General features: G+C 36.0%; 11 protein-coding genes across 11 annotated transcripts; 5 read left to right on the forward strand and 6 right to left on the reverse strand.

Moving 5' to 3' along the window:
* Window positions 1-32: 32 nt before the first annotated feature.
* DFA_09865 (uncharacterized protein) lies at window positions 33-2,344 on the forward strand (the record flags this gene model as incomplete). Its single annotated transcript, XM_004351710.1, has 3 exons — window positions 33-115; window positions 198-483; window positions 560-2,344. 3 exons carry the CDS (start codon window positions 33-35, stop codon window positions 2,342-2,344), a joined length of 2,154 nt encoding a protein of 717 aa, XP_004351762.1.
* A 63-nt stretch (window positions 2,345-2,407) lies between these two features.
* Window positions 2,408-3,426, reverse strand: DFA_09866 (uncharacterized protein; the record flags this gene model as incomplete). Its single annotated transcript, XM_004351711.1, has 3 exons — window positions 2,408-2,960; window positions 3,038-3,300; window positions 3,385-3,426. 3 exons carry the CDS (start codon window positions 3,424-3,426, stop codon window positions 2,408-2,410), a joined length of 858 nt encoding a protein of 285 aa, XP_004351763.1.
* Window positions 3,427-3,781: 355 nt separating this feature from the next.
* On the forward strand, window positions 3,782-5,396 carry DFA_09867 (uncharacterized protein; the record flags this gene model as incomplete). Its single annotated transcript, XM_004351712.1, has 2 exons — window positions 3,782-3,827; window positions 3,898-5,396. The coding sequence occupies 2 exons, from the start codon at window positions 3,782-3,784 to the stop codon at window positions 5,394-5,396; spliced, it is 1,545 nt and encodes a 514-aa protein (XP_004351764.1).
* A 71-nt stretch (window positions 5,397-5,467) lies between these two features.
* On the reverse strand, window positions 5,468-6,918 carry pspB (uncharacterized protein; the record flags this gene model as incomplete). The annotated part of the gene is made up of 4 exons (XM_004351713.1): window positions 5,468-6,002; window positions 6,094-6,318; window positions 6,394-6,608; window positions 6,682-6,918. 4 exons carry the CDS (start codon window positions 6,916-6,918, stop codon window positions 5,468-5,470), a joined length of 1,212 nt encoding a protein of 403 aa, XP_004351765.1.
* Window positions 6,919-7,423: 505 nt separating this feature from the next.
* On the reverse strand, window positions 7,424-8,071 carry pfdn4 (prefoldin beta-like domain containing protein; the record flags this gene model as incomplete). The annotated part of the gene is made up of 3 exons (XM_004351714.1): window positions 7,424-7,684; window positions 7,835-7,954; window positions 8,057-8,071. 3 exons carry the CDS (start codon window positions 8,069-8,071, stop codon window positions 7,424-7,426), a joined length of 396 nt encoding a protein of 131 aa, XP_004351766.1.
* Window positions 8,072-8,999: 928 nt separating this feature from the next.
* DFA_09870 (uncharacterized protein) lies at window positions 9,000-9,194 on the reverse strand (the record flags this gene model as incomplete). Its single annotated transcript, XM_004351715.1, has 1 exon — window positions 9,000-9,194. The coding sequence occupies one exon, from the start codon at window positions 9,192-9,194 to the stop codon at window positions 9,000-9,002; it is 195 nt and encodes a 64-aa protein (XP_004351767.1).
* Window positions 9,195-9,260: 66 nt separating this feature from the next.
* sep15 (15 kDa selenoprotein) lies at window positions 9,261-9,718 on the reverse strand (the record flags this gene model as incomplete). Its single annotated transcript, XM_004351716.1, has 2 exons — window positions 9,261-9,355; window positions 9,451-9,718. 2 exons carry the CDS (start codon window positions 9,716-9,718, stop codon window positions 9,261-9,263), a joined length of 363 nt encoding a protein of 120 aa, XP_004351768.1.
* Window positions 9,719-10,172: 454 nt separating this feature from the next.
* On the forward strand, window positions 10,173-12,189 carry eif3d (eIF-3 zeta; the record flags this gene model as incomplete). The annotated part of the gene is made up of 2 exons (XM_004351717.1): window positions 10,173-10,332; window positions 10,721-12,189. The coding sequence occupies 2 exons, from the start codon at window positions 10,173-10,175 to the stop codon at window positions 12,187-12,189; spliced, it is 1,629 nt and encodes a 542-aa protein (XP_004351769.1).
* A 514-nt stretch (window positions 12,190-12,703) lies between these two features.
* On the forward strand, window positions 12,704-17,887 carry tagA (ABC transporter B family protein; the record flags this gene model as incomplete). Its single annotated transcript, XM_004351718.1, has 3 exons — window positions 12,704-14,100; window positions 14,275-15,211; window positions 15,287-17,887. The coding sequence occupies 3 exons, from the start codon at window positions 12,704-12,706 to the stop codon at window positions 17,885-17,887; spliced, it is 4,935 nt and encodes a 1,644-aa protein (XP_004351770.1).
* Window positions 17,888-18,059: 172 nt separating this feature from the next.
* DFA_09874 (uncharacterized protein) lies at window positions 18,060-18,499 on the reverse strand (the record flags this gene model as incomplete). Its single annotated transcript, XM_004351719.1, has 2 exons — window positions 18,060-18,205; window positions 18,244-18,499. The coding sequence occupies 2 exons, from the start codon at window positions 18,497-18,499 to the stop codon at window positions 18,060-18,062; spliced, it is 402 nt and encodes a 133-aa protein (XP_004351771.1).
* Window positions 18,500-18,698: 199 nt separating this feature from the next.
* Window positions 18,699-20,727, forward strand: DFA_09875 (uncharacterized protein; the record flags this gene model as incomplete). The annotated part of the gene is made up of 5 exons (XM_004351720.1): window positions 18,699-19,532; window positions 19,610-20,014; window positions 20,083-20,417; window positions 20,506-20,611; window positions 20,716-20,727. The coding sequence occupies 5 exons, from the start codon at window positions 18,699-18,701 to the stop codon at window positions 20,725-20,727; spliced, it is 1,692 nt and encodes a 563-aa protein (XP_004351772.1).
* Between the last annotated feature and the right edge of the window lie 115 nt (window positions 20,728-20,842).

The raw sequence follows: 20,842 nt of genomic DNA on the forward strand, positions 1-20,842 counted from the left end.
AATCAATGATGGGATACTATGGATTGAAAACAATGCTTGGTAAAGCCATAAAGAAAAAGAAAACAACCAAATCAAAACAACAAAAGATTGACCCTTTGGAAAATGAATCCCTTCTGTATGTTTGCTTTTTCATAGGGCACCTGACACTAACATCACTCAGACACTAACATTTATTTGATTAATTGATGATTTATTAGAGATTTTATTAAAGTACTAAGTGTAGCCAAGATGTTGGGATTTAGGGAAAGTCAAATAACAAGTGGCGGTGGTGGAGGAGGAGTTGAGAAAATAGATCCTACTGTTCTATGGATCGGGTCATCTGATACACCCATCCCTCAATTGAGTCATATAAAGATTGAACAAAAAGATAATACTTTGGATGCATTTCAATATGTTGTTGAATTATCACATGATATTGGAAACTCAATATCATTTTCTCATTTTAGAATGGTTCTTGATACTTTGGATTATGAATCTTGTTTTGTATGTTTAAATATTATTATTATTATTATTATTATTTTATTTATACACTACAATTATTAATACTTTTAAATTTAAGAATTTTTTAGAATGGATTGAACAAAAAGGATGGAAATTTCCAGTTTGTATAGTTTGTGTAGATCCAATACCATTTATACCATTGTTAAATAGACACGAGTATTTAGTGTTGGCTCCACATTCTAGTTTGTCACACTTTTATGTTCAATCGATGAATTATCGGTCAAAGAGTAATAGAACATTTATTCATCATCATACTCAATCAACCACCACGCAATCACAAATGGTAAATGGAGTTGATCAAGATGATACAATTGAAGAGGATACAGATGAAGATGATCAACCACCACCATCATCCAAAACAACCATCAACAAATCAGATACTTTACTTTCATTGTTGGATGACAATGATAATGTTGCAGATGATGATGGTGGAGGAGGAGGAGGAGGTGATTCCAGCAAGACACCAGTAAAAGCTAGTAATAGAACAACTGTATTAAAAAATATGTTTTCAACACCTTCACCCAACAAAACTACCGTCGTCTCTCATAATATCAATACCAATCCCAACATATCACCTACCAACCTAGTATCTAAAACTTCATCTCCTCCAAATCAAAATGGAACTAAATCCAACTACAATAATAATAATAATAACAATACCACACAAATACTAACAAAATCAGGTAACCATTATCACAACAACAAATCTCCTCACTCTAGTACTGGAGATGACCCTATTCTTTTGCGTATATCTGCACAAAACACATTCCTTTCAATGCCCAACCACACGGTGATTACTACTGGTCGAGTAGTGTCTGTACAACTGCATCTCCGTGATGCTCTTGACAACCCGGTACAAACTAATCTAACGTCATTGTCTCCTTCTGGAACCGGGCCAGTCTCGTCAAACCCCATTCACATCTATCTCGAAGGACCACACCCTGTGCAAGGTCCTCACCCAGTGTACATCTATGTTGTCGGACCTGGCACCCTTGGTGTTTCCTTTTTACCCACTCACAATGGAGTGTATAGTCTCCACGCCGATATTGACTCGACCCCAATCAAACATAGTCCTTGTACTCTAAACTCTAATAGCAATGGCAATATCATCTCTTCACCATCGTCATTTGTAAATACTCAACAACAACAATTAAATAGTAATATTAGTAGTACCAGTAGCAATAACAGCAACAACAGTACTCTAGATGCAGCAAATCAACAAAAGAAAAGAAAACAAAGGTTTTCAACTGGTTCAACGATCGATCCAACCCAACAACCAGAAGAAGATGATTTATTAGACATTTTCTCTTCACCAAGTATTGGAAAATTCTCAAAGTCTTCAAATGATCGTGTTGTAAATAATCTACCAATCGGTGATTCTTTTAATATTACAGATCATCTTTATAATAATAATCAAAATAATCATGTTATTAATAACAATGGTAATGATCAATTGTTAAACGGAAATAATAATAATAATAATAATTATCAAGTTCAACCAATAAGACCACTTCAAATATTAAATAATAATCTTAATCATATTGATAAAGAAAAGGAAGAAGAAGAAGAAGAAGAAAAAGAAAAAGTGATTATATCACAAGATAAAAAGATTAATTCACAAATTGAAGGAACACCAGCAACTTTGGCAATTGAAGAAACACAAATGGTAGAAGATAAAAGCATCGAAGCAACATTGGCGATTCAAGACACACCGGAATTGGAAAGAACTAGCAGTATAAGAAGTAGCGGTGGCGGCGGCAACAACAATATTATAATTAACAGTGGAAGCAACTCAGCAAGCAGCCAAGATATTCAAGCAACTCTTGTAATGGATGATTTATAAAGAAAGAAGATGTTCATTCGTCTTTTATTATTATTCTATGTAACAAATACAAATATCTCTAATTTATTTACAACTTTTTAGTAGAGCATCGTTCATAATTGGCTTTGAATATTTGTACAAAACCATAGTAATTTTGAGCCAATATTGGTCATACTTTAATTCTTTGATAACACTACGAGTGAATTCTGTTTCAGAGGCAAGTTGTCCAAAAATTTCACCAATACTATGTAGTAAGCTTTTGATATTGATTAGATGGGTCAGTCCTCTTCCCAATCCCACCTTTTTTTCTTCATTTGCTGCCATTTCGCTTTCCAAATATTGTAGCCTTAGAGATGCACATAGGAGGTTTGAATTGGCGACTATTAGCTCTAAAGTGACACTAGAATGACTATCTTCCAATGTATTGCATTGGGATCGAAGCTGTTTAATTGCTCTATTGTCTCTTTTGACCATCCAATTCAAAAGTTCTCTGTTTGACATATCACTTTTGGTTAGAACTGTTCCTACCAGAGCAATAATGGCGAACACAAATATTTTCACCATTTGCCTATTTCTTTTTTGTGTGATGGCTTTCTCTAGATTTTCAACTTGTTGTTCAGTTTCTGTTTTTTCTTTTCTATCATTGATAGTTGGTTTAGTTTCTCTTGGAGTTCAGTTTGTTTTTCTCTCTCCTTTTCACTCAATTCGAAAAACTCTATGCCAAGATCTTTCAAAGATTGATCTTTTTCTTGAATCAAAAGGTCGAATTGGTTCTCATTACTTTTGATTGCCAGTTCCATGACTTTTGTGTATTTAAAAATAGATGTGAGTGTTTTGAATGCTATTTTGTTATTGTTGCTGCCAATGTTGATAATAAATTGATTTGATAAATAATTGATCCTCTTTGAATAGGTTTGTAAAACATCTATGTTGTCAGTAATTGAAATTTCTCTTCCTCCACTCTCGATTAATGAAACCTTTTGAAATAAAAAAAGAAAGAAAAAGAAAAAAAAGTATAAATAAAAAAAAGAATGGAATAGGTAATCCATCATTTTACATACTAGTTCCTCACATGATTGTTTTAATTTAATTGATAATTCCATATTTAAAGAGTTGTTTGTAATATATGCATTATTGAAAACTATATTATTGTTAAATAAATATTAAATAATAAAAGAGCAAATTAGACTGACTGCTTGGTTTCAATTATTATTGGAGACCTGTTTTTTTAGTAAAAGTGAGGGTGTCATAATAAATATATAATATAATAATCAGTTCAGATAAATCCCACAGATTATATATATATATATAATTTAATCTAATAATAATAATTAAAATTGATTGTGGTTACTACACAAACCTATTTTTTTAATACTTATTGATACAAAATACCAGCTATTTATTCAAACAGTTGAGTTGGTTCATCATTCATTATTTTGAATAACAAAAGTTTTAAAAATGTCTATACTAAATAAGAATAATAATAATATTAATAACTCCAATGGTAAATATATTTCGTTGATAATCTAAAGAAAACCAAAATACTTCAAATTTATTAATATACAACTTTTTAGAATTGGATTATCTTAATATTAAAAGTAGTTCTTGTATTACCCAAGTCATTTCATCAAATCAAATAATCAGAGAATTTGTTTCTAACCAAACAAATATTGCGAAGCATATTCACGTTGGGAATATTATGGAAGAATTGGATTCTCTTAGTGAATTACTACAAATTTCATATGCAGGTTCGATAGGATTCAAAACTAATATTTTTGTTGGGAGAATTCTATTCGATTACCAAAAGATGGTCCATTCCTCTGTACAAACAATGGATAGTTTTGTCCGAGCCTCCATCTCATCTGTCAACTTTCATAAAATGGCACTCGTTTTTGCTGAAAAGGGCTCCATCAACACTTCTTTGAAGTACATTTCAAATATTGGAGGTATAGCCGAGAAGATGAAAGTAAAAGCTTTAGAAATGTCCGAAAAATCAGTCGAACTTAACAAAAAAGCCCAGGAAGCTTTTGTACAAGCCACCACAGACCAACATCTTTCAATCGAAGAAAAGAAAAAACTTACTGATAGCACAAAACAATTGTCAGCAACGATTGCAGGTCTCCAAGTCACACCAAGGAAAATTGAAAAGGTTCTAATGGAATACCAGCAAGAAATGGACAAAATTTTTGTACTCAATATGGCATCTTGTTTCACCAAGGCGAGTACTAGTGTATCGACTTTTGGGAAATTTCTGTCTCTCGTTTCATTAATTACAGAACAGAATAGCAAAATAGATGAAGCCATTGCCAAAATTATTTCTCAACTTGAAGAAATGAAATCGTGCCTTGAAAAAGAGCAAAATGAATTGCAAGGGCTCAAGGACAAGGAAAACAAAGATGAAAAAGAAACCGAAAGAATGGATTTCTTGGAATCTAAATTAAATGTTGATAAAGCCAAAATCCTCGAAAATGAAAAGGAATTGGAGGAAATGAAGCATCATTCAAAGTTTGCACATGACAAGGAAATGCAATACATCATTCTAAAGGAACAATACAATGCAAAAAACATCGAAGTCAAATCAACCCTTGCCAAAAAACAACAAGAAATTCTTCATCTTACAACCAGCAAAAAAGATTTAAAAGCATCATTGGCTTGTTTGGAGCTTGTTGTTGGAATATTGGGCAAAATTGGCACCATTTTCCTCCATTTATCTGAATTCTGGAAAAATATAGAGAGTCAAAGCCAAAACCAAATCCAAGATGTAGAAATAGCTACCATTATGGCTTCAGATGAGAATGGCCTCCACCTCTTTATCAATAAGATCAAGGAGGCTAGCATAGATTGGTTCTGTTTTGCAAACCTCAACAATCAGGCACTTGTTCGGGTACAAGCTACCGAACTCCAAATTGACAAAGTTATGAGTAATCTTCCAAAAAAAGCCAATGGAAAACAATTGATTCAAGACTTTGTTGATAAACAATCGCCACCCCAACCACCTCCACCAACAACAACAACAGCTTTTTTAACAATGTCACCCACTTCATTGGGCTCAGAGACCCAACCCCCCCAATAGAAACAAATAAACTTTATAAAATAATAAAACTTCATTAGGAAATATATTTTTTGTTCAATTTTAGGAATTGTCTATTTTTTTTCTTTTTTTACATGTTTTTGTCCATCCCAACTTGACAGTGGAATCAAGTCAATGTTGATATCGATGGGTGGTGACTCGTTGGATGGGTGTACCGACATTCCATTGACGGCCTTGTAGGTCATCCAGACGGATAACCCCAGATTCCCATTCTTTCCATTGGCACCGTACCCAACCATGGCAGGCATGTTGTACTCTAGACCAGTCATTTGGATCATACTGTTTCTGTTGCAACCAATACCCTTCCAATAACTTTCCTCTGGTCTTAAAAAGTAAAATCTCCATGTGGCTGGGTCGATGGGTCCCTCGGGTACGTATGCATAGGGTGCCAACTCTTGTTTGGCGTATGGTTGAGCTCCAATCCATGGTGCAAACTCAATGTTGGCTTGCCATTTCCAACAACCTCCACCACTAAATGTTCCAGTCAACAACAAATCACCAGATGACATTACAAACAATCTTGCATCATTGTTGAATGACCATTGAGTTTGATCATTTAATGCTGGTACTGCAAGTGATGTCCAGAATCTAAAATAAAATGATAAATAAAATGATAAATATATATAAAAAGGTTAGAAGTGAAGAGAATATTTTAAGTTTTGTTGTTGGATGTACATACGAATGACCACCTAAAACACCACCAAGAGAAGGATCGGCTTGAGTGTCAACAGCTTGGTAAATGGCACCAGGTTGTAAAACTTGAGTACCATAAGCACCTGGTGGTGGCTTGTATGGTGAAGGTGGATACTCTTTTGGATGATTATTACTTCCAACTACTTCAACTTGGAAGTAATCAAAAAATACATCACTACCTTGAGATGTATCACTCATAATACGTAATCCTCTAAAATAAAATAAACAAACAAATTAATTAATATCAAATAATTATTATTATTATTATAAAAAGTAGGTAACATACGAATAAGTATTACCATCATTTGGGAATGGAACAAAAGCTTTTACCCAACTATTTGGTTGAAGAGATGACATGCCAGTTGCAGAGGTCCAAGGTTGATTCTTTGAAATCAATTTAAGAGTTGGTCCACCAACTTCGTTTTCATTTGACAATTGTAAAGTAATACCTGGTGAAAGATAATTATTACCTGGATTAACCCAAAATGAAAATCCTTCATACTAATATTAAATTAAAAAATAATTAAATAATTAAATAATTAAACATATTATATTCTAATCTAATTTCATATACCTTTGATTTATCTAAATGAGTACGACGTGAAAAATAAAGACCATTGAAATTAATACAAGAAAACTTTATACTGTTACTTCCTCTGTAGATTGGATTGTTGGACCATCGATCATAATGACCCCATGAGTAATCTTGAAAGTCATTTGCTAGATAATCATCGAAAATTAATAAATTGGAATCTCCATACACTAATCCAATGGTTAGAGCTGATATTAATATAAATATTATTAGTTTCATTTTTTGGAAAAAGTAAAACAAAAAAATGATAAGACATTTAAATCAATGTCTAAACAATATCACATCAGTAAGTAGCAATATTACGCTGCGTAATCCAATTGTTTATAATATAATAAATATTCATCATCATCATCATATTATTCTTCTGTTCTGAATCGATTAGAATAATAATAATATTTGTACTGTACTCTTTCTTTGTGCATGCAAAGAGCTAGTGAAAATATACCACTACCATTCCAAAATGCCCCATTGCCGTTACACTTAATTGTGTAAAAGTTGATGGAAAGGGACTGAGTGAGTGAGTGAGTGTGGGTGATCATCATACCCCCACACCATCATCATGCTGTGAGCTAGTTTGTCATTGTTGGTTTTGAATGTAAAGTAGAAAGTTATTACCACCAGTAATAGATACCACAGTCGACTGATGATGTCACATCAGTTTTGTTGCTGTTGTTTTGATTTGTTTTACTATGATTATTATTATTATTATTATTATTTATTCATCTTATTCTTCCAAATTGATTGAAGTTTTAAACTTTGCGTATAAATGTACTTTGAGTTCTTTGTGAACCTCTGCGATATCTTCTATTTCCTCGTCAATCTTTTTAATGTCTTCTTCAAGTTGAGCCATATATTTTTCAATCAATTCCTCTGTTTCACTCTTTTCTGTTTCAATGTATGCTTCACCCATCATATATTTGAATTTAGTTTCATCGTCTGCAAGGAATACATCGTCTTGTGCATCTGTAGCCTTTTCCAAATCCTCCTATTGTTATTGTCAATTGACAACAATGAATAAATGACATTATTAATATCATGATTTTGTCATCATCACCATCGTTGAGTATATATCAAACTCTGAAGTGTCTGTTCTCTATTCTCTCTAATCAGTTCTTCTTCTTCTTCTTCTTCTTACTTGTTTGAATTTCTTTTGTCTCAATAACTCGTGCTTTCTATTATTAAGACGTCCAAATGTATTGATCATCTTTTGATCGGCGTGTGATACCTCTAAATCTATTTCATCATGTTTATCAATCTACAAGAGGAGATAATAATAATAATAGTTTATGAATGAATGAATGAGTATTATAGTAAGTATCATCATCATATATAGATATATCCTCACCTATTTACTTACCATTGACTTTGACATTTTAAATTATATTTATTTATATATATAGGTAATATTAATATTAATTATCACAAAATAATAAAAGACAAAACCTTTCATCTTCACGATCATCACCAAAAAAACTAGTAGCTTAGTTTTAATTTTTTTTTTAAAATTATTATCTTTATGGTTCAATATCTGTTACATACAATATGGTTGGTCAACTTGTGCACTACAACTAGCAAAAGCGAAAGAATCGAGAGGAAAGATGGTAAATATACTTTTATATTGCTCGGACGACATCACTCTATGTCCAGTGAATTGTTTAAAGACATACCTAGCTCTAGTAAACACCAATCTAGGTTTAAATTCCTCCAAATTCTTGCTGGCATACAAGGACAACAACAATAGATGGATCGTAGAGAGAGAGAAGAGATATGATAAAGGTTTGAACACTTTGAATCCAAGAAACGCAATGCATTGTTCACACATCTAAAGAGACGCCTTTCAACATACAATCGCAAACCCCAACATCAGCAATGTATATCACCTCAACAAAGTGAATGTCAGTCATATAAAGAATGCGCTGGAAAATGCATGTAAGATACCATCCTTTCTTTTCATTCCATATCAAACTTTTAGTCGAACGAATTATCAAATGTACTGAAATATATGGAATGAAAAGGAAGGATGGTTCTTACTCCTACGGACGTCGGTACCTCAATCTTAAGCTTTGTATTGTATTACTATTACTACTACTACTACTACTACTACTGTTTGTTTATGGTTTGAAGAATTTATTAATTGTTATTTTTTTTTTTTTTAATCTCTTGGATCAATAGTTTGATTAGACATGTTTGATCAAGTTGAAACCTTTCAAATGTAGATTGCAATGTTGATTAAATTGTTGGTATCTAGATTGTCATCACTCGACGAGTATCAAAACTGTCTAGTCAAAACCATCCATCGATTAGAGATTATTGTCTCGTAAGAATTCTTCCAAATGTTCAGTCTTCCATGATTCGATATTAATGGTTTCAGTGGCTCCTTCAGAGTCATGGAGTTCGAGACGTGGATTGGCTCCGGGTTCATGTTGGTGTTCAAATTTAGTATATTCACGTGCTTTCTTATCAACGAATTCTTTGATATGTGGGAAAGCACCCATACGTCACCTGCAAATATACAAGATTGCCTTGACATAGGTTTTCTAAATCAAATCAAATCAAAAATATTAGTAAATAAATAGAAAATAGAGAGATAATGAATGTCTTACCTTCTCTGTCTTGGCTTCTTGTGCACAACAATTTTTACATTCTTCAACTAAACCTAAACAATGATGATGATGATATGATAGATAGTGAGAGTAAGTCATGTGTGATGTTCATTCATCTATCTACTTTTACTTTACTTTGTATACATACTTGGATCAGCAACAAACTCTTCAAAATCTGTACAAGAAGAGCATAACAATGAATCAGTGAAACCAAGATCATGACAATTTAACTTTGACAATCCTCCATTGTGACTGTTGAAGTTGCTGCTAGGTGGCGTTATACATTGAATAGAGGAGACAAACAATAGACAGAGGAACATCATGAATTGATGATTCCTCATCTTTAATCCTAGTCCTCCTCCTCCTCCTCCTACTACATCTGAAGAGAAAAGTGGTCCAAACTCTTTCCTCTTCATCTCTCTATATCTATCTATCTATCTATCTCTTTTTGTAATTAACTTTATACAAATAAATTGAACATGTGATGTGTCATCATCCAACCCCTGTTTTTTTCCCTTGATTTAATTAATAATTTCTGCATTATAATAGTCTCTCATTTATTCATTATTTTATAAAGTCCCAATGCGTAAAAGTATATATATATATATATATTATACCAGTTTATTAATCAAATTAAATTAATATTAATATTAAAATTTATAATTAGATTGGGCAAGTATGATGGTGGAAGTTCGCTTTTGTTTTTTGTTGGGCTTGCGGTGGTGATGAAAAAAACGAGGAAGAAAAAAATAACAAAAAAATTCAAAAATTAGGTTCATGCTTGATCTCTCTCTTTAGAGGTCTTCACTTATCGTCACATCAACATCTCTGTGTAGTTTTATTTATATTAATAATTAGATAAAGTAAAAGATGTCGTTCACATTTGATATTTCATCGATCAAGTCTAACCCTGATGGTTGGGGTCCAACCGGTTCTGTCGAAAAGTTTAACGATATTCCATATGCACCATTCAGCAAGAGCGAAAAGATTGGCAAGTGCTCAGATTGGAACTCTAACATGAAGATTTATCGTATGTATACATACCTATGTACCTATATTGTACATTACATCAATCAGTTGCACTATCAACAACAGATAAATGAGAAACAACAAACAACAAACAACTAGTATACAACAAACAACAAGACGATCGACGTGACCAACTCGATTATTATCAAATTTATGTCGGAGATAATAGATAGTAATAATGAAATGCATATGTAAGAGTATCTAAGCAAGCTAGATACATACATACATTCATTCAGATTAGGATAGATATAGAACATATGACACATATAATCATGATCGATCGATCTTTTCAGTCACCAACAACATCAATTCATCAAAGATAGATATATAAACAAATTCAACACTACTATTTTGTTGTTAACATGAATGTTCAATTATACCTTTTCTAGAAAGACAAAATATATATGGAGCCAATGCCTCGAATCCATTCACATACAAACTTGAAGATGATGAGGATAGTTTCCAATTGGTCGATTACTCGAGACCTGTATCAAAGACATCATATGGTCACAGAGGTGGAAGCAACCGTGGTAAATTGGGAGGAAACCGTGGTGGATTCTATCAGAACCGTCAAGGTGGACGTGTCATTCTTCCACGTCAAGGTGGAGGTGGTGGTGGACACCGTGGTGGTAAGCAAGGTGGTCGTTATGGCAACCGTTATCACTGGAACGATCGTCGTCAAAAGAGCAGAGAGTCATCGGTCCAAATCGACCAGACATGGGAGATGAAGGAGGAACTCGACTTGGCCGCCCTCAAGCAATACGTCATCGAGGTGAACCCAGTCGCCGAGTTGGTCGCCACCTGCGGTAACGTTAAATTCTACAACAGATCGATTGAAAAGGTATCGGCCCGTGACGAAAAGACATTGCAAAAGAACGACAAGATGTTGCCACTCATCCAAACCTCGGACGATAAGATCATCCGTAAGAACTTTACTCAAGGTAATGTGTATGCCACCGACGCCATCTTGGCCACGCTCATGACTGCCAACCGTTCCGTCTACTCGTGGGATATCGTTGTTGTGCGTGTCGCCGGCAAGATCTTCTTTGAGCACCGTCCAGGCATGTCTGACGTCCTCACCGTCAACGAAAACGCCTCGCACCACCACGACGACAAGGACCCAATCAACGCCCCCAGCGCCTTGTCCAGCGAAGCCAGCGTCATCAATCAAAACTACTGGCAACAGGTACTCGACCACCAAGCCGAGCCCATCAAGTTTGACAGCCAGCTCGACGAGGAAGACCTCGAGAACTGCGTCGAAGTCGGTTACCGTTACTACAAGTGGAACCTCGGCGACGATATCACCGTCATGGCTCGTACTGAAGTCGACGGTCTCATGCCAGGCTCGACTGCCGCCAACCCCAAGTTTGTCGCTATCAAGGCAACCAATGAATACGACCCAATGCGCGACCAATCAACCGATTTTAGAAAGAACATTGATCAACAACGTGCTTCGGTCCTCGCCACTGAAATGAAGAACAATTCCAACAAGTTTGCCAAGTGGTCTATCCAAGCCACCCTCGCCGGTTGCGATCAAGTCGCTCTCGGTTACGTCTCGCGTAACAATCCAAACGACCCAACCAACCACGTCATCCTCGCCTCTCACATTGTCACCACCGCCAGTTTGAACCAACAAAACCGTGTCGACATGAGAAACAACTGGGGTATCCTCAAGCGTATCATCCAAAGCTGTCAAAAGTTGCCCAACGGTAAATACCTCTTGCATCGTGATCCAAATCGTGCCGTCATCAATATCTACTCTGTACCAGAAGATGCTTTCGATCCAGAGGAAGAAGAATTATTAGATGAAGAAGAAGATCAACAAAATAAGGGTTGGGTTGAAAATGATTCTCGTTAGAACATCATATATATCCATTATATTTTAAAAAAACACAAATCAAACCAAAAAAACAACTAAAATAGATAATTTATAAATTAGATAAAAAAGTAATAAATAATTATAAGTTTATAATTAATTAAAATTAAAGTTGTAAGTGAGAGAGAAGAGAGAGAGATATATATTTTATCTTTGAATAGGTCAATAGTTATTATCATTATTCCAAAAAAAAGTCTCATTTACGAACTACTTTGAGAATTGCGACCAAACATGTCTAAAAATATCTTGGGATCTTAACAAGTCGGTTAGGCATAAAAAACAAAATACCCTTTTTTTTTTGAAAAGATCAGCGCTGTGATGGTTGGATGACCGACATGAACTGTTGAAACTACGAAATCCACATTTATCTTTCGTATATATCTCAATCACATTTACTTTTCTCTTTTTCTCTCTCTCTTTCTCTCTTTTACTCTATCTTTTGTTCAATTGAAAAAAGAAAAAGAAAAAGAAAATAGATTTAGTAGACGATAGAAAAATGACAATGTTTAAAGGTGGGGGTGTTTCAACATCATTAACCTCATCATCAAAACAACATCTCTTACTATTTGTATTATTATCTATATCGATTTCATTGGTATTCTCAACTACTACTACAACTACATTCACAAGAGAAACCAAAGTACATCTTCACAATGCAATCAATCAACAGAAATATCATTACTCGTATGCAGGTCATCATTTGGAACGTGACATTCGACTATATATCATTCAATTCAAGGATAGTGTAACAAAAGAACAACACAAGCAGTTTGTAGACTTGTTGGATCAGTTCAATGCCTACATCCACCATTATATCCCCAATCATTCCTATCTCGTAGTGTTCCCAGAGAACCATGCCGACAGCAACACAATTGGAATCATTCGAAAGAAGATTGGGTTCGAGAGATTAGAGGATGTACACGAACTGACATCTACACTCAAGATATCACCTACCCTCGGTCAACAGTCACTAGACTATTCTCTACCAACTGGTATTCGTGTGAGTTTGGTTGACTCTAAATCGGCTGCCTTGTTACGTGTATCATTGTTGGAAGAGTTTAAATCATCCAACAACATTCAATTGATTGACAACACACAACAACAAGATACAAAGAATCCAACTGTAGAGTTGATGTTTATTGGTGGCAGTAGTAAAAACTTAAACTTTATCAAGAATGTTATATCATGGACATCACGTCAATGTCATGTGTATTGGGTTGAAAGGTCATCGTATGCTATGCAAAAGGTGTCAAACAAGTATGCCAAATACTCTGTTCAGAATGGTGCACTCAATGAAACAGCTACACCCATGTGGACTAGTGGATTGACTGGTATTGGTGAGATTGTAGGTTGTGCAGACAGTGGTCTCGATCTCAAGCACTGCTTCTTTTTCGATGCCGCTGGCAACACGCCGTCGACCACTCATAGAAAGGTGGTGAGCTATGATGCGTTGGCCGACTCGACCGACGTCGTTGACGGACACGGCACACACGTTGTCGGTACTATACTCGGTAGTCCGAGTGATCCAAACGCTCCACTCGCCGAGTTTATGGGCGGTGCACCAGATGCACGTGTTGCATTTATCGATATTGGCGGTGCCAACCGTGGCGTCCTAAACGGTATCCCATCAGACCCCGCCGAACTCTTTAGATCGACCTATGCCAACGGCGCACGTATCCATTTGGATGCTTGGAACTCGCAAGACTCTGGCGCCTACTACACAACCATCACTGCTCAGTTGGATGCCTTCCAAAGCGAGAATCTTGACTTTTTGGCTGTGCGTAGTGCCGGCAACAGCCCACTCTTCCAGTTCCAAGGCTCGTACTCGGTCACCCAAGAGTCGGTATCTAAAAACTCGCTGGTCGTCGGCAGTTACAACCAAAACCCAGTGCAGTATGCAGAGGCTATTGCACGCTTTGACTTTGATGCTATCTATGCAGACTTGCAGTACCAGGTGTGCACACTGAACAACCCTGTCTACGGACTGCGTTGCACAGATGTGCCAGGTGGTGCAACTCAGACTGTGTGTTGTGGTGCCAACACGGTCCTCAACAACATCTGTTGTAGTGCCATGTTGCAAGCAGACTATGCTGCCAACACGACCTACACTGAATACACACTCTCGACATTCTCGGGTGTCGGACCTACTTCTGACGGTCGTATCAAGCCTGACCTCTTTGCACCTGGGTCGCCTATCGTATCGTCGCGTTCACAAGGTGCGGCTGCTACCGACGACCATTGCTCTGCCGCCGTCATTGGAGGTGCGCCAACCCCCTCGTTGGTGGCCATGGAAGGTACCAGTCAGTCTGCAGCCGTCGCTGCATCGGCCGCTGTCCTCACACGTCAATACCTTCGTCTTGGATTCTACCAAGACGGAGCTACTGCCAACGCGACCGCTGCTATTGCCAACCCATCAGGTTCACTTGTCAAAGCAATGATGATCAATACTGCCAACACCAACCATGCATCAACTGTCCCATTCTCTACTGGATTTGGATCGGTTGACCTATCCTCTCTCATCAAGACATCTGGCTCTACCGAAAAGATTGATGTTGCCAACATGACAGATGCAGTTGCCAATACTGAATCAATGGATCAAGTTTGTTTCCAGGTTAGTGGTGGTGATATCTATGTCACACTTGTTTGGACCGATCCAGCCGGCTCACCACTCTCACCAGTTGCCCTTGTCAACGACTTGGATCTCGTCGTCTACCAATACATTGACAGCAACCTCACTCTCTACTCTTTAGAGGATCATATCAACAATGTCGAACATCTTGTCATTCGTAATGCCCAACCCGGTCGTTACGACATCCGTGTCTATGGCTCCAACGTGCCAGTCCCCGACCAAACCTTTTCCGTAGTCACTCGTGGCAACATTGAAAGAATCTATTGTTCACAATGTTACTATGATCCAAATGAATACCAAGAACAAGAATGTTATGTTGAAAATGGTATTGGTATTCAATCTTGTCATTCTGATAATCTTTGGGGTACTTGTGAGGTAACTAGTCAAATTTTAAAAAAATCAAATCAAATTAAAATAATATTAATCTTTCTTTTTCTTTTTCTTTTATAGATTTATTCATGTGATTCTGGATATGTATTGGATAAAGGTATTACTAAAAAATGTGTTACCATGTTGGCATTGACATTATACAATATTGTATTGTTGGCAGCTTTTGGTATCATTATTTTGGCAGGTGTTGTAGCTGTTTTATTATTCTATAAGAGTAGATCATTAAATGATGAAAAATATAAATCAAAACATACTTCTAATGGTAATGGTAATAGTAATAGTAATAATGGTGGTGCAGCTGGTGGTGGTAAACCAGGTGACAATAATAATAATAATACTGGTCGTGGTGGTAAAGCAGTTGAATTAACAGTTGTTGGAGCTGGTGCAGATTATGATAACAGTAAAAAAGATAATAATAATAATAACGGTAGTGGAAGTGGAAGTGGAGGTGGTACTGGTATTGGTGCTGGTGCTGGTGGTAGAGATGATGATGATGATCAAGAACCATTAATTGAACAAGAAAAGGTTGAATATTCAATCATTGAAATCATATCATTGGCAAGACCAGAAGCTAAATTAATCATTCTTGGTATCATTTTATCATTTGTTGATATTGCTTTGGGATTGGCCATTCCATTGGTATCTGCCAATATCTTTGATCTACTCTATTCAGGACAATCATCAGAGATTAACTCGGTCATTTTAACATTTGCACTCATCATTATTGGTATGCTCATCGTTCAGTTCCTCTATGGTATTTTGTTGGCTTTGGCCGGTCACAAGATCATTGCTCGTCTTAGAAAGGAAATGTTCCGCGCACTTCTTATCCAAGACATGGACTTTTTCAATGAACGTAAAACTGGTGAACTTATGAGTCGTCTGGCTAGTGACGTATCGTCAGTTCGTAACATCATATCTGACAGTATCCCACATATGATTACTCAAATTGCCACTATCCTCGGTGGTCTCATTATGCTCTTCATTATCTCTTGGAAGTTGACTTTGGTCGTACTCTGTCCACTCCCAATACTCATGGTATTCTCTCACTTTTACGGAAACTATATCGAAGAGATTTCAATGAAGGTGCAGGATGCTTTGGCCGACGCAGCTACACATGCTGCCGAGACACTATTCAATATCCGTACAGTACGTTGGTTCTCGGCTGAAGAGCGTGAGGTGTCACGTTTCGCAGTGCTTATCAACAAGTCCTACCAGATTGCCTTGCGTATGACCATTTGGAACGGTATCTATAACAGTACAAGCGGTATCTTTGAGCAGCTATCCATCTTTATCCTCTTGTGGTACGGTACCTCGTTGGTTAGAGCGCGTGACCTTACCCCGTCGATGCTCATCGCCTTTAACCTGTTCCTCCCATTCATCTCGGGTGCACTCACCCAAATCTCCACACTCTACACTACGTACAAGTCCTACAAGGGTAGCTCGTACCGTTTCTTTGAGATTATGCAGCGTGTGCCATCGATCCCTCCCACGGGTGGTATTCGCCGCGACCGTGTCACAGGTAACCTCGCATTCAAGAATGTGGCGTTTAGCTATGCCGGTGCACGTGACAACAAGGTGTTGAGCAGCGTCAACCTCCAGTTCCAACCCGGCACCATCACCGCGCTCATCGGTCCGTCCGGTGGAGGCAAGACCACGATGCTCTCGCTGATTGGCCGTTTGTACGATATTGAGGGTGGCCAAATCACACTCGACGGCACTGATATTCGCGAGTGGGACCTTGTCAACTTGCACGACCACATCTCGATTGTCAACCAAGAGCCATCTCTCTTTTCCGGAACCATCGCCGAGAATGTGTCGTACGGACGTCCCGACGCGACCCGTCAACAGGTGATGGAGGCATGTCGTCTCGCCAATGCACACGACTTTATCACTGCTATGCCCAACGGCTACGACACGGTGATTGGCGAGCGTGGCACAGCCCTCTCGGGCGGTCAAAAGCAGCGTATCGCCATTGCACGTACCATCATCAAGAACCCCACCGTTCTCCTGCTCGACGAAGCCACCTCGGAGCTCGATGTCGAGTCTGAGCGTCTCGTCCAAGAAGCTATCGACAACCTCGTGCAAAACAGAACCGTCATCATCGTCGCTCATCGTCTCTCGACAATTCTCACAGCCGATATTATCGCCGTCATCTCTGAAGGTACCGTCACCGAGATGGGAGCACCCGAACAATTGGTCGAACAAAAGGGTATGTTTTATGACTTTGTCCAAATCCAATACGGCAAGCATAACGGTGACATCCCAATCCACATCCCCACCAAAAACAGAAACCAACAAGACAAGGACAAGTTACGTCTCCGTTCCGAAACCATTCTCCAACGCGTTGGACAAGGTGCACCTGTCAAGACCAAAAAGGCCGTCAACCTTCTCGACGACGACCCCAGTGGATCGGTCATCATGCAACCAGCAGCCGATGATTCAGAGGCACCCATGTGGCACCAAGCCAAAAAACACACCAAGCGATGGAACGAAAACAAAACATCACATCTTATTCGTGGCAGCGCAGCCATTGAATCACAATGGCGTAGAGGTGCTGTCGACGACAAACTTAATCGTTTGGTTGCTAAAACTAGAAAGAAAGGTTTCTTTAATAATAATGATAAGGGTCAAGATATTAAACAATCTTTGGTTAATTATTAATTTAAATTTAAATATAAATAAATGTAAAGAAAATAAATCTATTTTGTACAATATATATACAAGATTAATTTAATATTATTTCCATGTGATTGTTATGATTGTTATTTGTTTATACAAGAGATGATATGATGGTTGGAGGATTTATTTTTGAATTGTTGGTTGGATGTTATTATTATTTCTTTCGTTTCCTCTTTTTGTCATCTTCTGAATCAGATGATGATAATGATGAGGAGGATGAATATGAAGAAGAATCAGAGTCACTATTTGATGATGAATCGGAATCGGAAGAAGAGTCTGAATCGGAATCAGAGTCACTGTCTGATGATGAATCCGAATCACTACTATCATTATTTTACTTTTCTTTCTATTCTTTTCTTTTGATTTCTTTTTCTTATTCTTATCGTCAGTCTTGCTGCTGCTACTAGTAATACCAGCAGTTTTAAGTATATTTTCTTTGTAAAGGTCTGGGTTGTTTAGATAGGTTGTTCGTGTTGGTCTCGCCGAATAAGCTCTTTGATTCTTGCAATTATATGTATAATGACCAAGTTCTAAACATTTTTGACATTGTGTACTCGCTAGCTTTGTAGTTAGTTGATGCCTCTTTTGACTCATCTCTCCTATCTATCTATCTATCTGTACCCAATGAATTCCAAGAATGAAGATGATGCGTAATCAAACGAATGAATGAATGACTTTATCAATCTTGTTTTTCATTATTAATCTTTAATCATTTTCATTGTCAATGTTTATAAATAGATAATTAAAGAGATATAAGATAAGAAGAGGGAGATAAGAGAGAGAGAACCATGAAATGATGAACAACAACTTTATATATCAATTGATATTAACAAAATTAAATAATGTAAATAGTGGTAATACTAATAGTGCAATAGTGATATCAAGTATTTTCAATATACTGCTTCATCAACATAATAATAATAAAAAGAAACCATCATTCAAATCTGTAATTTATCCATTCTTGGTATACTTGTCTCAACAAGAACAACAACAACAACAAGATGATAATAATGGTAAAAAGAATAAACAACAAGGACAACAACAAAAACAACAACAACAACAACAACAACTACCAAGACTATTACAATTAAAGTTAAATATTCAAATTAACATTTTAGATTGGTTGTATACTATTGTTATCAATTCTGATTGTACTTTGACACCTGTCCACGTAGAGGAGTATAATACGATTAAAACATTTTTAATTGATCATTATATTACAAACACTTTTGGCAATGGAATCTATACAAATCATCTTTGGATATCTTCTATCGTTAATCTTTTATTTAATCATATTGGTTATTCAATTCCATCATCTTCTTCATCTTTGTCCTCGATTGAAACTGTCAAGCAAATGATATCCACTGTACATTCAACTGCGGCCATTCAACCAAATACAAGTAGTAATAACAATAGAATCATTTCATTGATTCACCCATCATTGTCATCCAATACAACCATGATGAATGGTGGTATCATTAAAAAAGAGAATAGTCAAGAATATGCTAATGATCATTTGGATACCGGTAATACGTCATCAACATCAATTGGTAATGATAATCATAGAGATATGGAATCACTTTTACAAGATTGGGATAGTTTATTCTTGACATTTATACCTCAAATTGTAATTATTATTATTATTATTATTATCTCTCATTTCTATAAACTATTTATTTATTAACATTCATTAATCCATTTTAGAAAAAGAATGATAATAGAATTAAAGATTATAAAAAATATATAATGAAAGAAGATGAAGATGAAATAATGTCAGATATAGAAAAGGATCAACAAATCAACTCAAAATTTCGAGCAAAGAATGAAGATGATGAAATTGTTTTTGATGATTCACCAAAGATGATGGATCATCAACAACAAGAATATACAAACAAAATCATCGACAATATAAAGAATAGTACAACCACACACCAAGATACACCTCAATCTCAAGATTTGGATGAATCCTTTATTGAAAAGCCAAAGAGAGTTTTAGTGGACAGGGAAATCCAAGCGCTGGATTCTGTTCATATCGAACTATTGAAAAATCCTATATCAATTACAAGTGATTTCAGATCAAATATGTCTATTATTGTAAATATTGAAGATGTATGTATAAATATAACAAAAATAATAACAATTTTAATAAAGGATTAAAATATTAATATTTTTTTTAGCCAGAAATTGTTACATCACATTTAAGATTAGATAGTATGGATAAATTAGCATTAAAAGAGTTTATGTTGGTATTGATAGAATTGGATATTGGATTCATGTTGGTTTCAAGTTATTTTAAAACTCTTTTATTGCCAACTGTACGGTCAATGGAAACTGTATCACAAGATATGATGGTATACTTGACTAGATGCTTTGTTAGACATCACACTGCATTTATACATTCGGTTTTGGAACCATTATTAAAGGACCCATTATCAGCTTCACACACCCTTCTTTTTGTTCAATTGATCAAGAGCATGGAAATCTCTCCCGACACCAAATTAACTTTTTTAAAGTATGTACAAATCAAATTCCAATTTGATTGGTATGGTCTAGTACTAATAGTTTTATTTATTTCTCTCTTAATAATTTCTCTTAATTAGATCACTCTTTTCTTTTATTGAATCAAATAATCAATTTATATTTGATAAGAATTCATGTACTATATTACAATCAATGTTGAATTTAAAATTACATTTAGAAGAACAAGTATTTAAACAATTGATAGAAATAATGAAAAGATACCTCCCTACACATAAATCAAATGTGCAATATTGTAATTTGCTCAAAACAATGGTTTCATCCTATTCTAGTCTTGCATTTAAATTTAAAGCGGAAATGCACCAAATCATCTCGGACATTACCATTTTAAAACAAAATATTATTACTATTTTGGATTCTATCCAAGAATAAATAAATAAACTTTGAACAAATAATCAA

Source organism: Cavenderia fasciculata (assembly GCF_000203815.1).
Source record: "Cavenderia fasciculata unplaced genomic scaffold Scf_EU5ZYIE02H8LDV-5, whole genome shotgun sequence".
In the NCBI taxonomy this organism is placed as follows: Eukaryota; Evosea; class Eumycetozoa; order Acytosteliales; family Cavenderiaceae; genus Cavenderia; species Cavenderia fasciculata.